Source organism: Mastacembelus armatus, chromosome 19 (genome assembly GCF_900324485.2).
Source record: "Mastacembelus armatus chromosome 19, fMasArm1.2, whole genome shotgun sequence".
Classification (NCBI taxonomy): domain Eukaryota; kingdom Metazoa; phylum Chordata; class Actinopteri; order Synbranchiformes; family Mastacembelidae; genus Mastacembelus; species Mastacembelus armatus.
The window spans coordinates 12,325,925-12,340,117 of record NC_046651.1 but is presented as its reverse complement, the minus strand read 5'-3'; the positions used below and the strand labels follow the sequence as shown (position 1 = coordinate 12,340,117).

Below are 14,193 nucleotides of genomic sequence, written 5' to 3'. Positions count from 1 at the left end.
GCTTTGCTACCTTTCAGATTAAGAGCCACATAGACAACGATTTTTATTGAAGATTTGGAAATAATTCAAATTATCTGCTAAAGACAAGATAGCACAAATTATTGGTATTAAAAACAAGCAAGTGTTAAACAAAAGTACAGCTTCCAGTTTCCCAAGACTGTAAAGTAGACCTATCTGCTGTACAAAGGGCTATACACCCTTAGATAAGATAAAAACTATCCAGAGGTACATTTGTGCTGAATAATGTCATCAACTCCTCAGAACATCTCCCCACCCTTCACAAACATACTGTAGTCCACTGACCACTGCTTAACAATAGTCTCTGCAGTACAATAATAACCGGCAGAGAAGGACGAGTGATGCAAAACCTTCTATTTATTTAATCAAACTCTAGTGTGTGAATACTTTTAATTTCCTATAGAAACATTTTGTCTGCATCTTAGTTTAAGAGGGAAGGAGGGACCCTAAACTAAACAGCTTGTGCAGTCCACATCATGTTTATAAGGGTGGTGAGTAACTACATGCAATTTCACCTGTACTTTACAGCGGCACATTTGTGTAAATACAGTTTATTACAGTTAGTTACAGTTCAAAAGGCACTGCTGATAATTAGTCATGTTTAAGATAACTGATTGCTTGGTAGCAATAAACTGTGATTCACAGTAAAGTCTAATTTGAAAAGACACCAGTATGATGTGTCATACATTTATTTCTTCAATCCAAAAGCTGTCATTCCCTGAAACTCTAGCTACTTGAATACATGTACACACGAGGACCCCTGTTGGTTGTCAACTATAGCTCACTATGTATATCGAAAGATAAGACTTGTAACAAAAATTGTTACAAAGTCCAGGTTACTGATCCACTGCAAATTTCGTTTTCATCAAATGATGTCCTCTTAGCTGGTACAGAATCATTTTTTTTAGGTGGTAGCATTTTAATAATGCAGACAGGTCAGTGGCATATGAAGACAAAAGGCCTCTGCAAATGTGCATTATCAAAAAGGCAGAATTGTTCTAGGAGCATCATAAATTCAGCAGCACACTGCATCTCTCAGCACCACCATTTTGGAAATTAAAGTCATGCATAATGTAGTTATTTTAGGAAAAAACAAAAACAATAAAAAGATAAACTGTGTGAATGAGTATATTCAGAACATGACATTAAAATATTTGAAGGGTTTGGACTTGTTAAGGCTTTAATCAAACTGTTATTTTAACGTATAAAACATTTGTAAAAATGATCAGGATGAATTAGAAGCAGGATGGTTTTACATTCAGCTATTTTCAGATGGAAGGCAGCATATTTCACAATGTTTTACATTTGACAAATCAGGCTGTAGAACATTTTGTTCATAGGCAACACCAGGGAGAATATGAATGACTTTTTCAAAGGCACCACTTTTTTCTGACCACTAGATGTCCCTGACAGCATGAGGGAATACACAACAGGTGTACTGTTCTCATAATACGATTGCAAACATGACTTCTTTCTAATGTTTTAGTTTTCACAGACTTCTGACACTTATTTTTCTACCAATGCTGACCAATTAAACTCCTCCACTATTTGGTATTTTCAGTAGTTAACCTGCCACTCTGAGTTTGTACGTTTCCATCTATCATGTAGGTATGCACCAGAATAATGGGTTCACAAGACCAAAAACACCCCAGAACCCTTAGTACTATAAAAAGTCACACTGGACATTTTTCAGACCTACAGTCACACTCCAGTTCCCACTCCAAATCCACATCAGATCTTACTTCATGCTAGAAGAAGGAAACCTGGCCAAACTTAAACAATAAATGTCCAAGTGGCCAAGAGAAAAGGAAAAAAAGCTATAAGAGTAACAACATAAAGCATTATCTGTAAACCTTTGTCATCAGCACTGTTTAAAAATCTAAGCAACACATGTTAGAGAGGGGGGAGATATCAGAGAGACAGAAAGCAGGACTGAGAGGGCGGACAGAGGAATGTGAGGAGGTGGACGGATGGAAAACTCTTAAACTTCAGTAGCCTATTCTACGTCACAGCATTAAATTACACCCACAGCTGGACAAAACATCTTGAATTACTGAACCTAAACTCTGCTACTATTTTAGGACATCCATTCAAAAAACTCATGCTTTTCCAATAATTAACAGAACATTAATATGACTGCTGTAAAGAATATGGAATCTTCACAATCCAGCTCCAACTACTGTAAACATGGAGTAGAAAAATACAACATGCACAACAGAAGAAGCATAATTATGTCATAAAAGCAAAGCATGCCAGTTTTTCTTCCTAATTTTAACTCCCTGTGAATATCAGAGGCATCACATACTGTGCTGTAGTTGTGTAAACTTGTTAATATTCATTTTTGAAGAGTCAACAAAACAATTAAGAATGCACTTTGACCACAGGACAAAATCAAGGCAAAAAAAAACTTGCTTTCACAAGGCTTGGCAAACAGTTTCAGCTCTTTGTTTGGAAAAAAACACCAGTGAATGCCAAGGCAGGGGGAAGTCCCCCTAATTGTTATTCACAGTTGACTTGATGGCAGTGGTAGAGGCTGGCTTTAAATATGGCACATATAAGTGAGATAACATTTAAAGCAGGAAAATATACTGACCAGGCTGTTCCCTACAGAGACAAATTTCTAACATCACGTGGAAAAACATTTTTACCCATTTAAGTAGTACATCACAAACTGTTGAACTACACTAATGACCACTACTGCTTTTCCTAACAAATCTTACAGTAATATTTTTGGACAAAACACACTGGGGCTAGTAAAATTAAACTATCTGATCTGTTACAGTTACTAATTCCTTTATCCAATCAATAATCTGTAACAAAGAAATGACCAAAGCTCTGTAATGTATTCTGATTACATTTCATTTAGTACGCCACATATTAGGCATGACACTGATTTAAAAAAAACAAAACAATGAAGTGTTTGTATAAAGAAATAAGAGAACTAGGGTCAGTATGTATGAAGTTGGTCAATGCATGGTTTGGAGCTCAAATGTATAATTAAAAAACAAACCAAAAAAAATGCTCAGAATTAAGAGCTTCTGATTATTTTATGAAATTTGTAGGCCTGACCATTGTGTTCACTATTTTAGAAAAAGAGAAGCAGTTAAGAAGGTCAGTGAATAATATAGAAGCATTTTTTAGGGCTTTGACCTAAAAAAAGTAGCTATGTCCTTCTTGAACCTACAACATTTTTATGAATGATAACCCAAATAGCAAATATTGTTATTAACATCAACAATTGTAAAAGCTTTCCCTTTGCATACAACATATGATCTTTACAATGACAAGATGTGCATAAAGACATGTACTTTTTATTGAGATTTTTCTTAACTCACAAGTCAGCATGAGCAGATGTTGAGACAATGTTTAAGAAATTTCATACATACCAGCCTTGGTCTGTTTGTTATTACATATATGTTTAAGCAGTTGTCAGGGGCATGTCATCTGTAACCAGAATACATTAATCCTTTGGTAACATAAAGTGTTGTTTTATTTTAAAGTGTTCCCAACATAGACCCTACACTATAGACATATTGCACAACAAAACTTACTAAACATTTGGAAATACTGACAAAGTCAAACAATTCTTGGCATCTTGGTTTTCTTCTCTTTTCTTTCCTCTTTTCACAATGAAAGAACAGGGAAACTTGGGGAAGTGCTTGACATCCTTCTCTCAGTCCTTCTCTGCTTTAACTTCCTCTGTGGCCTCTTTTTGTTCCACATTTTCTCCTGGCTCAGCATTGGACTTTGGTTTCTCCTCCTCCTTCTTGGGTTCAGGAAGAAGGATGACTTTCCCGATATTCAGGCGCTCGTGCATGCGCCTCATGGCCTCGGCCACCTGGGGAGCGACAGGAGGGCAGAACAGATGTGCACAGTTTTTTTTTTGTTTTGTTTTTGTTTTTTTAAAGTACATTTGTGATTCAAATCCCTCCCTCATATGTCTATAATTAACCAATTCAAAACAGCAGCATATCAAGATTATATTTCATTGGTAAACCCACTTTACTGGGGCAGTTTTGCAGTGACTGATGAATCGCAGGGAGCAAAGACTGACATAAAAACAAAACTCATCTAAACTTCTATTATTTCCTGGAGACGCTATTGTCCGTTTCCTGCTCACACACACACACAGTTGGGGTTGTCTTGCATCACACTCTGGTCTATGCTCGAACACAGATACCCCCACTGATAGTGACATGACAAACATTTAGATTGCAACCTAGCAACCAACTGAGGTTTGTCCAACTACCACGAGTGATGGAAAAGTAAAAACACCAACAAGCATTTATTATTAAAAGTCAGCATTTAGTATTAAAAGCTTGAAGAAAAAGTGTCTCGTGGCAGCCCAAACAGTGTTTTCAAAAAAAGCAGCACCTCCTTTTTATTTTGGATTTAAAACATGCTCAAACTAACCTCCTCGAAGTGATAGGAGGAGTCAATGTGGGGCTTGATCTTTCCCTGCCTGTAGAGCTCCACCAGCTTGTCCATAGTCCTGGTGATGAGTTGCTCATCAGTAATGTTGCCGAGGTGGAAGCCGGAAACGGCTTTGTTGGCTTGCATCAGTTTTAAGGTGCTGAGAGAGAGCTGGTTGTACCAGGTCTTTGCCATGGCCAACAGGTTCTTCTTCTGGCCTGTCACACAATTGGCTGCACCTAAAATGAATGATAGTGACAGTAGAAGTCACTCAGAGAAGAAGTATTGTTAGCTATACTTAAATTGAGCTGTATCCCACACACATATTTATTAGACGCATGTGATTATTTTCAAAGTATTTTCCATTTAGTATACAATATCAAGATAAAAGCATTTGCAAAAAAGAATTATTGAGCAGAAATGTAATATTTGACATCACATCTTCATCAGGCCATCTGATGATGACTTCTAGCTGCATGTTTTACAGGGAGTATCAATTTACTGGTGCTTTTTCTCTTGGTATTCCTCCTGTCTTTTTAATATTAGAAACATACACTATTTCATACTTTTACTAATTATGAAGCTCATCCATATCCTTTCACTGTGGGAAATTGGTGCATGTCAACACATAATTGTTTTGTTACTTGCATCGTATTGTATCATGTTTAAAACCTGGTTAGAATTAGTATGAAGAATGGAAATGGGCCAGTGCTTGTCTGAACTCTGAAAAGATCTCTGGTTTCTGTCTACAGCAGATTACACTGTCCTGATTTTAATTATACAATGTGAAATGTGTGAAACAAGAATGCCACAACACTGACAACACTGATTATTAACCCTTATTTTTTCATTTTCAAACAAATACATAGCTTTTGTGTGTGGAACAAAGGAGTTTTCATGCCCATTTATTTTTGCTAAAAAAAAAAAGTCATTCGAATAAAACACACATTCATTAAACTAAGTGAACAAAGACCTGAATCATATTTTCTGTGTTGTTGTATCTTACCAAACACTATAAGCATGCCCATAGGTTTCAACAAATTAAAACCTTTCTGAGTGTCTGAACCACCAAGCGGGTCGAGGACGATGTCAACACCTGCAGACAGAAACAAAAGACATTATTTGATGTTATTATAAAACATAAACATATAAACTTTCCTTACGAGAAAGGCGAGATTTTGTGTTTTTTCTGGTTCTCACCATTTGGGCTGATTTTACGAATTTCCTCCACATAGTCTTTGGTGCGGTAATCAATGGGATGAGTAACCCCACCTTGGGAAATGGTCTCATGTTTGGAGGCTGAGGCTGTGCCAAAAACAGTCACATCCTGCACAGTCTGACACAGCTGGGTAGCTGCAATACCCACACCACCTACAGATGTGTAGATAGTAGCACCACGATGAATCCAAACAGAGGCAACTGCAGATTTTATGCATTCACCCCCCCCCCCCAGTGTTTCACTAAACACTGGGGGGTGGGGGGTGCATACAGTGATTTAATCATCAAACAATGAAATTACACTGGCTTTAAGTGCTGTGTTAGCACAGTGCTGATCTAATAGGAAGAATCACTGAATAGAGAGACTTCCAAGCTGACTCATATCTGCTTCAGTAAACCCTGATATAAGGTTTCAACTTTAATGTGTTAGACAGATGAACTGTACCTGTAATGCACCATTGTGTAAACGTGATTCAGTGCTAGAATAAACAGATACAGACCATACAGCACACGCCATAAGATGAGTTTGACAACCTTTAAGCTATTTGAGGGGAAATAAAATGGTGAAACTGGATTTAAATTGTGAGATGGTAGATTTAGCCTTATCAAAGGTGTGATTATGGTTTAATTTTTAATAATAACCACAGTGACAGTTGTGCCATTATTCTTTGTTTTACAGTGCACATGGTTTTAGAGTTAGTGGGTCCTTGGAAGACTGAGGTATAAAAACCTGAGCTAGAAGATGGTGCTTTCTGGTCTCTAAGGCCTTGTGCTGTTGAACAGTGAAACATTTTTTCGAAACAACCACTGACTAAGACTCACTGAGACTCATCATCACTCCCTTCTGCCCTCTTCTTCAACCTCATGTCATGTGGCTGAATCATACAGCTCAGCTGACAACGATCTCCTCAACACTGAACTGTGGCCTTTGAGGGGGCGGATGTAGAGCACTAGACTGATGTGGATAAGGAGATGCTGAGGATGATTTGCATGCGTATTTGGACTCGGGAGCAGTTTTCATATACTGAACTAACATCAATTCTGCAGCAGCTTTTAATGTTTTAGATTCATGCTAAGGTTTTTCCACAGAGGCAAAAACAGCCAAAGGAATAAAATTAGTCATTTAGATCATTTCAGTATGAATGGTGCTTTTGTAACTACAGACTACAAATCAGTACCATTCATTCATATACTCAAAATATTGGAAATACACTGTGTCCCAGCACATTATTATATTATAATATGTTTATAATTACTATGGTTAAACTTCACCAACTTAAATACAAACCTTTCAGTTTTCTATGCTCACAATTATGGACAAACATTGTGTTCCAGCACTCCCATATTTTAATATGCTCATAATTACCATAGTTAATCAAGAACTGGACTGTCTGCTTTAAAAGATACACCGCCCATCTACAGTAAAATCCTCACACAAGGAACATGTGAAGATCTGGCTCTTCCTCACATTAAAATGTTGTTAAATGATTGCAGTAAGGCACAGGTAACAGAAAATCTGTTAGGACCTTATTCAGAATTCTACGCAAATGAAGTTATTGCTTTGGTTTTTAAAAGAGAATGAAATGTTAAATTGAATAAAAAAATAAGATGAGGTTCAGAGCTCATTCATGACCTTTGAGTTGATAAAACAATATGCATTTTGGGGCTTTTGATCATTTCACATGACCTTCATCAGCAGTTGGATTTTTCATATAGTTGTTGATATTTCTCTTTTTCTGACCAAGAGCTGAGTTTTAAAGTGCATTGTTTATTTTGAAATTATGGCTGATAAACAAAAAACCTTTATGACCAAAAGATGTTGGAGACAATAACAAATGTCAGGTGTTGCCAAAGCAACCATGCCTGACAATGACAATGATCCAGTTTGCCATTTTATGAATAAGCTGTTATCAGACCATCACACACACACACACACACACACTCAGAGTATAGCTTCACCTGTGGCCCATGGTCTCTTGGCTAATAATTTTGCAGAACAGAAACACGGCTGCATTGAGGGAAGTGATTAGTGACCTGACTCTTCACATATTGCCCAGGAGACTGAGGAAAATGTTTGTTGCGTTGGTTAAATTTCCCAGTTAAATCATTGTGCAGGCCGCCTGTCCAGCCTTACCACATGGTAGATGCCACTGATCCACTTTGAGAATATTAATCGCATTTAATATTATAATTCTGATTCTGTAAGCAACTACAGACTAAACCCACAGAAGAGAAAAGAAGCAAAACTATGGAAATATTTAAGTTTTTATTTTTGGTGCCTTTACTATTATGAGCAGCACAAGACAGCATCATTTCAATATTTCCTTTCTCATCACACTGATTTGATTTTGACAAAACGGTGGCAGATGATGTATTCAGACCTCGTGTGTGTCTTACCTGCTGCCATGTGAATAAGAACACTCTTGCCTGGCTTCACATTGGCCATCTCAAACAGCATCAAGTAGGCAGTCAAGTAGTTAATAAGGAGAGCAGCTCCTTCCTCGAAGCTCATCTCCTCAGGCATGGGGAAGACACGGTCAGCGGACACAACAACCACTTCCTGCCACATGCCACTGCGGCTCAATGCGATGACACGATCTCCCACCTGAGGGAGAAAACAGGAAGACATGAGACAGAAGCAAGTTACTTAGAGGATGCTTGTTTTACTACCACATTGACTTGTCTCAGTTATTAGACAGTGGAGCTTTTTTCCCTCTACACTGCATCTGGTGCCAACAAAAGGCAAACTGAGGTCAAGCATGCAGGACATCCTCTGATGCCTCTCTGTATCTCAATGATACGAGGGTCAGTAATTACACTACAGCTCTGTTCCGACAACACCCACATGTCACCTTGTCATATTTTGGCAGCAAACACTTCAAATGAAACTAATGATTATTTTCATTAATGTTTAATCTGCCAAACTTTTTTTTTTTTTTACTTGATTGGTTTATTGCCTGAAATTGTGAAAAATACCCATCACAATCTCCGAGTCACAGAAAAGCAGCAAATCTGCATTTTTGCTTTTAAAAAATGATTGACGCAATAAATCAACTAATGCTTAAAATAGGTGCAGATTAAGTTCCTTTTGATTGATGGGAAACGCTGTTCCTGCTTAGCGTCCCACTTTCTTCGACAGAGATGTGCTGTTATGACAGATTCACCAGGGTTGTGAAACTTGGCAATAAAAGTGAAGGGCAGGGGGAAGGAGTGCAATCTGATTGTGACTGCTGCGCTGCTTCCTGTTAAAACAGCTTCATGAGCTCAGGGCCACGCCCCCTTCCTGCTCTACACAAAACACATGAAAACAGAAACATGACACACCCACAAATATTTACAAACACGTCCACAGACAAACAGGCACTCACACACTAACACATTTTGTTTACGTCTGCTGGGGTTATATAATTCTTCTTGACAGTTTCAATTTTGGCAAGTTTTAGTTTTAAAAATCCAGACAAATGACATGCTCCTTTTTGTGGTTCATAAAATGTCTCAACCCTTGATCTTATGAAACACTTCCACACTTCCAGTCCCCCATTGGATGAGCTCAAAAATGCTTGGTAGTCACTTTTAAAAAGGCTTAGCTCAGTTCCTGGAAATCTGACACGAGCTTAGGTAACTAAGATGATGTCGGCAGTAGGACAGTGTGGTCAGTACAACCCTCATACCAGCAAACTAAGTGAGACAATGATGTTTTCCCACTGTTTGTATCACTGGATGAAAACATGAACACGGTGTGAGCCATGTCACGTCTGGCTGCCTCTTTTATGGGCAGTCTGAATTATCACTGTCACACTAGACCAACCTGCTCAGTGCCAGGCAAGAGAAATCTTTCTTCAGCACCAGTAAATAGAGTTCTGTTTTAGTTTTACAAGACACATCCATTCAGAACTACAGTGATGGAAAAAGTACTCAAGTCAAGTACCACTACAACAATGTAAACATACTCCTCTACTAGTAAAAACACAGCAGAAATATAAAGCATCAAAGAGTCGAATAGGTACTTCAGTAAATGTATTCAGTTACTTTCCACCACTTCAGACTGAGTATTTATAATTCACTGATTCTAAAATATTGAAGGACTGAAAATGTGCACAGTACTGAGCTAAACAGAAACACAACGCTGCACATCCTCTCCTCACAGAGCATTAAGTTCAGATGGTGGAAGAGTTTAACACTGAAATATTGCTGCTCCCACCCTCCACAATATCAACCCATGTCACTGTCAGTGTGATTTGTACACAAATTTCTCTAACAAGGAAATGCACTCTCTCGAATCTGGAAAGACCAGCTGTAATGGGATCCTCCCATCTGCTCTGTCTGCTTTTCAAGCATCTTATAAGACAGCCACACCCCTCTGTGCTCATCTGAAAACACTTTGGCCTGGATTCACTCTATTGTCTGCTGTGCTTCTATGTATTCCACTGCATTCCCACGCAGGCCCTTACATTTTGGATCTTAATCTCAGCATGATCATTTTCCATTTCACACCCTAACTATTGCATAAACACTTTAAACTCTTTGCCTTAACCTGCTCTGCAACCTGATTTTCACACTGCTTCATGCACTGCTGTATATTTGCTGGTATTTTGTGGCGTCTTGTGTTGGAACGTGACAATCCCCATATAGGAATCCTGTTCTCCAAAAACAGGGAGAGGGATGAAGGGGAGAATGAGAGGAGGGTGGGATAGGACTGTAGTGCATGTACTGTGGGAGGAGAGAAATTCCATCCTCACACTGGGGCACAAGGAGAAACTCTGGTAACGCAAAAAAAAATGAAAACATAAACATGTCTGATGTGCAACCCTCAACCTCCAGTTTGTTGATGGTCCAGATATTTCTTCTCTTTTACATCTACATCTGAATCACTGAGATAAACACGGGATTTTCCAAAAACAAAAAAACAAAAAAAAAAAACCCTGCAGTGATTCAGAAAAACTGGCTGCTGAACAAGTTTACTGCTGTTCTGAAGGTATTCCCAGAATCCTCAAAGATCTACTGCACAATAAAATCACAACTTGTGACTGTATTTCCTATCCACATAGAGAGAAATGACACATGCCCACGCCCACACACATACACACACACACACCGACAAATCCACATTCTTCTGGATGGATTATTAGAAGATCAGATGATGCATGGCCCTGGGACTTCAACTGGAAGGTAAAATAAGAGGCAAAAAACAAGGGCACAGATGCACAATAATGAAACACATAAAGCTTCCTGAATGCTTCTCTACTCCTGAAACATTATCAAGGATGGCAGATCAAACTGTTTATATTCTAAAATAAGATGCTTCTCTGTTTTATGGAAGGATGACAAGGATGACATAATTAACAAAATAAAACAGTTGTAACTGGGAGGGATCTGTAAAAACTTGTGGTGTCTTCAGTCAGAGCAAACAAACAAACCTCTGGCTGGATCCTCTTAACCACCTCCAAAAAAAAAAAACAACAAAAAAAAAAAAAAAAAAAAAAAAGCAGGAAGGACATAAACTGAAGGACTCAAACCCTGACAGATATCATTAATTTAAATCAGGCACGGATACATGGCACATAAATATTTTACACCTATTCAACTGATTTGATAAATAAAACGTGAAACTTGACCTCTGGAACGCTCTTATCTCTGGTGTGCCAGAGAAACACACTTCAAGGACACTGTAAATCAAACATGGTCACTATTCATGATGCCAGAATCTTAAAACAGCACCAAGACCTCTTTCCATGCTGCTTTTAGAGAGAGGAGATAGTGATTTATTCACTTCAAATGAACAGTGAAGCAGTTTCAAAGGCCTAGAGTTCACTGGTTGTCTTGATTTCTACAACTTTCACTAAAGAAAAGGGAAAAATAATGAAAGAAGTAATCTGGTGCATGTTATACTGGCACACTTTCAGCAACCTGTGGGTGAACTATATCGCTTGGTTTAAATAAAATGAAAAGTACTCCCTGGGCACATGGCTTGACAAAAGCTACCGCGGCGTTTGGTGGGTGTGTGCGCTCAGTCTGCAGGCCTCTACTCACTTTCCTGTCCTTCACATCCTCCCCGACTGCCTCTATGACTCCAGCGCCCTCCATTCCCATCGTCACGGGCGGGTTGGGCAGCTGATCGTACAGCCCCTGTCTGCCCAGCAGCTCGGCGAAGTTCAGCCCGCAAGCCTTGACGCGCAGCAGGACTTCACCTGCCTTCAGCTGCGGTTTGCTCTGCGTCTTCACCTGCAGCTTGATTTTATCGTAACCCCCGTACCCCGTCAGGACCAGAGAGCGCCAGGAGAGGGTCTTCTCCTCGGCTGCAGGGCTGCCCTCGGACTCCTTAGGTGCATCCGCAACAGCCGCCGGAGGTTCATCCGACGTCTTCTCCTGCTCAGGCTGTTGCTGCTGAGTTGGAGCCTCTTCGCCAGACATGGTCACCACTTGTGATGTGCGCGCTCGGGCTCTTCAGTCCAGATAAATAGTTCAGGCTGTTTGGGCGTTTCTTAAAACCCCCCAGAGGCAAAATGAAAGATGCCTGTTGAGTGCAAAGCTCTCTGGTGCAAACTCTTCTAAAATGAGGCGTCTCTCACTGAAGACCAGTCGGATCCTTCGCAAAATCTGATTATTACTGCGTGGTTTCCTGTGTGCGCCCCACTCAACAAGTGGCCCGTCAAAACACCCGCAATTACGAAATATACATTCCGGTTTTGATTTTCACAATAAAAGACTTCCACCGTCGAATACGCTTTTGTAACCTTGATTTCGTAATCTCCATTAGGAAACTCTACGACAGTGACTCACAATTAATTTGATTAGTCAAAAATATTTTAAATCACGATATTTATATATCTGCAATCATAAAACTTTAAAGGTAGCCTACGTGATAATTCTGCAAACCATCAAATGAAGTTATTAATTTTTATAGTTGATAAAAAATACATACATAAATAGTCATACGGTTTTTTTAAAACGATTGTCCTGGTGACATAAAAAGTTAGTGTATTAAAGCACATAAAATATAAGAAAATGTGTAGGCATCATATGTATGTTTCTAACATTAATTTAGATGAGATTTCAAGTAAAAACACAATGTCGTTTAAAATCGCTTTAAAAGGGAATTTATTTTAAATAGTTAATCGTGTGACTTCCGGTTGTTTTCTAGCTGTATTCTGCATAATTGATGCAGCTGAAGAAGTGACCGATCCGTTTTGACAAAAAGCCTAGAGATGAGAACCAGAGAGCAGCGGAGAGCTTCAAACCCCGGACACTGGATTTCTGGGAAAGAGAAGCTGGATTAGTTGAGATCCCAGCTGGAGGAAACACAAAGGTCCGTGGTTCAGCCCCCATCTCCCTCTCTAAATAGTATGACTGTCTGCTGCCTATGGGTGCAAATGAAGAATGTTTTTCAGTCATTGATCATCATAATAAAACAATAGAAAGAAATCACCTGTTTTTATGTGATCAAACACACTTTAGTAAATTTTGCATATATAGGTACTGACCTGTGGTGGATTTAGCTCCTTTATCTTATTGCAAGTTTGGAATTTTTTTTAGAAATTTATCTCTATCTCCAAAAGGAAGATACTGATTTGACAGTCACAAACTCCCATGAATAGACACTGTAAGACATTAGTCTAATAGTGAGGTAAAGGAAACCCTGGTGTATTTAAAGCCATTGCAGTTCACAGCTATATAGAGGAAATAGAGGAAATACAGCTACATAGAGGAAATACTAAATATTTATAGCTGTGGTTCTGACCTGCAAGATGACAGTTATTTGTTTCTGTCACCTGGCATGCACCCACATACAGTGGTGCACACTGATTGTTGCATCCCACAGCTGGTTTTTCATTTTGTCGTGGTGGCTGAGTTTGTCACACAGGAAGTGAGAAGAGGGTGAGAAATATAGAGATGATTTTAAAAAGGGCAGGGAAACTTTTTTTTCTCCTTTTTATATAAAGGCAAAGGTCATGAGTTGCCTTTTAGTTGTTTAACCTCATTCAAGCTGTCCCTGAAGCATGAGGAGTCTGTAGATGCACACTGGCATGAGACGTAGATAGATACATATACATATAAATATACACACACGCGGTACACACGTTTACATGCACACAATATACTGCACACAGAGCTACATGCAAACATGGTGCTAACTGGGAAAACAAACAGCTGTGGAAAGTAAATCTGGTCTGAGAGAAGTGTGTTGTGGCTCTCTGGTGGTCTGCACACACACACACACACACACACACACACACACACACACACACACAGAGTAATCACTGTTTTCCACTGAGACTCAGGATGTTTTCAAATGCACAATGTGACCGCTGGTTGGTAAATAAAGGTTTTACATCCCAATACAGCTCCTGTCAGTCACATCACTGTTTCAGAGCTCCTACTCATAATACCCTGGTATATTTTAAATTACCTGTGAAATGATACATTTAGCCCTTAGAAATTAATTAATTAATTAGAAATTGTGATGGATTCACAATCTGTATCGCTGTGAACTGTTTAATTTGTTAATATGTAGTACAAATACTAACAATTATAAACGAAATAAAA

General features: G+C 38.9%; 1 protein-coding gene across 1 annotated transcript; it reads right to left on the bottom strand.

Moving 5' to 3' along the window:
• Nucleotides 1-1,197: 1,197 nt before the first annotated feature.
• LOC113135533 (synaptic vesicle membrane protein VAT-1 homolog) lies at nucleotides 1,198-12,284 on the bottom strand. Its single transcript, XM_026315634.2, has 6 exons — nucleotides 11,680-12,284; nucleotides 8,047-8,254; nucleotides 5,632-5,802; nucleotides 5,438-5,527; nucleotides 4,432-4,670; nucleotides 1,198-3,856 (listed from the first exon to the last, which is right to left on the bottom strand). The coding sequence occupies exons 1-6, from the start codon at nucleotides 12,058-12,060 to the stop codon at nucleotides 3,692-3,694; spliced, it is 1,254 nt and encodes a 417-aa protein (XP_026171419.1). The 5' UTR covers nucleotides 12,061-12,284; the 3' UTR covers nucleotides 1,198-3,691.
• Nucleotides 12,285-14,193: the final 1,909 nt, after the last annotated feature.

What these genes read in the sequence shown, in the direction of transcription:
- LOC113135533 (XM_026315634.2), bottom strand. Translation starts at nt 12,060, where the DNA reads ATGTCTGGCGAAGAGGCTCCAACTCAGCAGCAACAGCCTGAGCAGGAG. An exon ending in AGGATGTGAAGGACAGGAAA is followed by an intron (nt 8,255 to 11,679) that starts GTGAGTAGAGGC and finishes TTTCTCCCTCAG; the next exon opens with GTGGGAGATCGTGTCATCGC. An exon ending in TCTTATTCACATGGCAGCAG is followed by an intron (nt 5,803 to 8,046) that starts GTAAGACACACA and finishes ACACATCTGTAG; the next exon opens with GTGGTGTGGGTATTGCAGCT.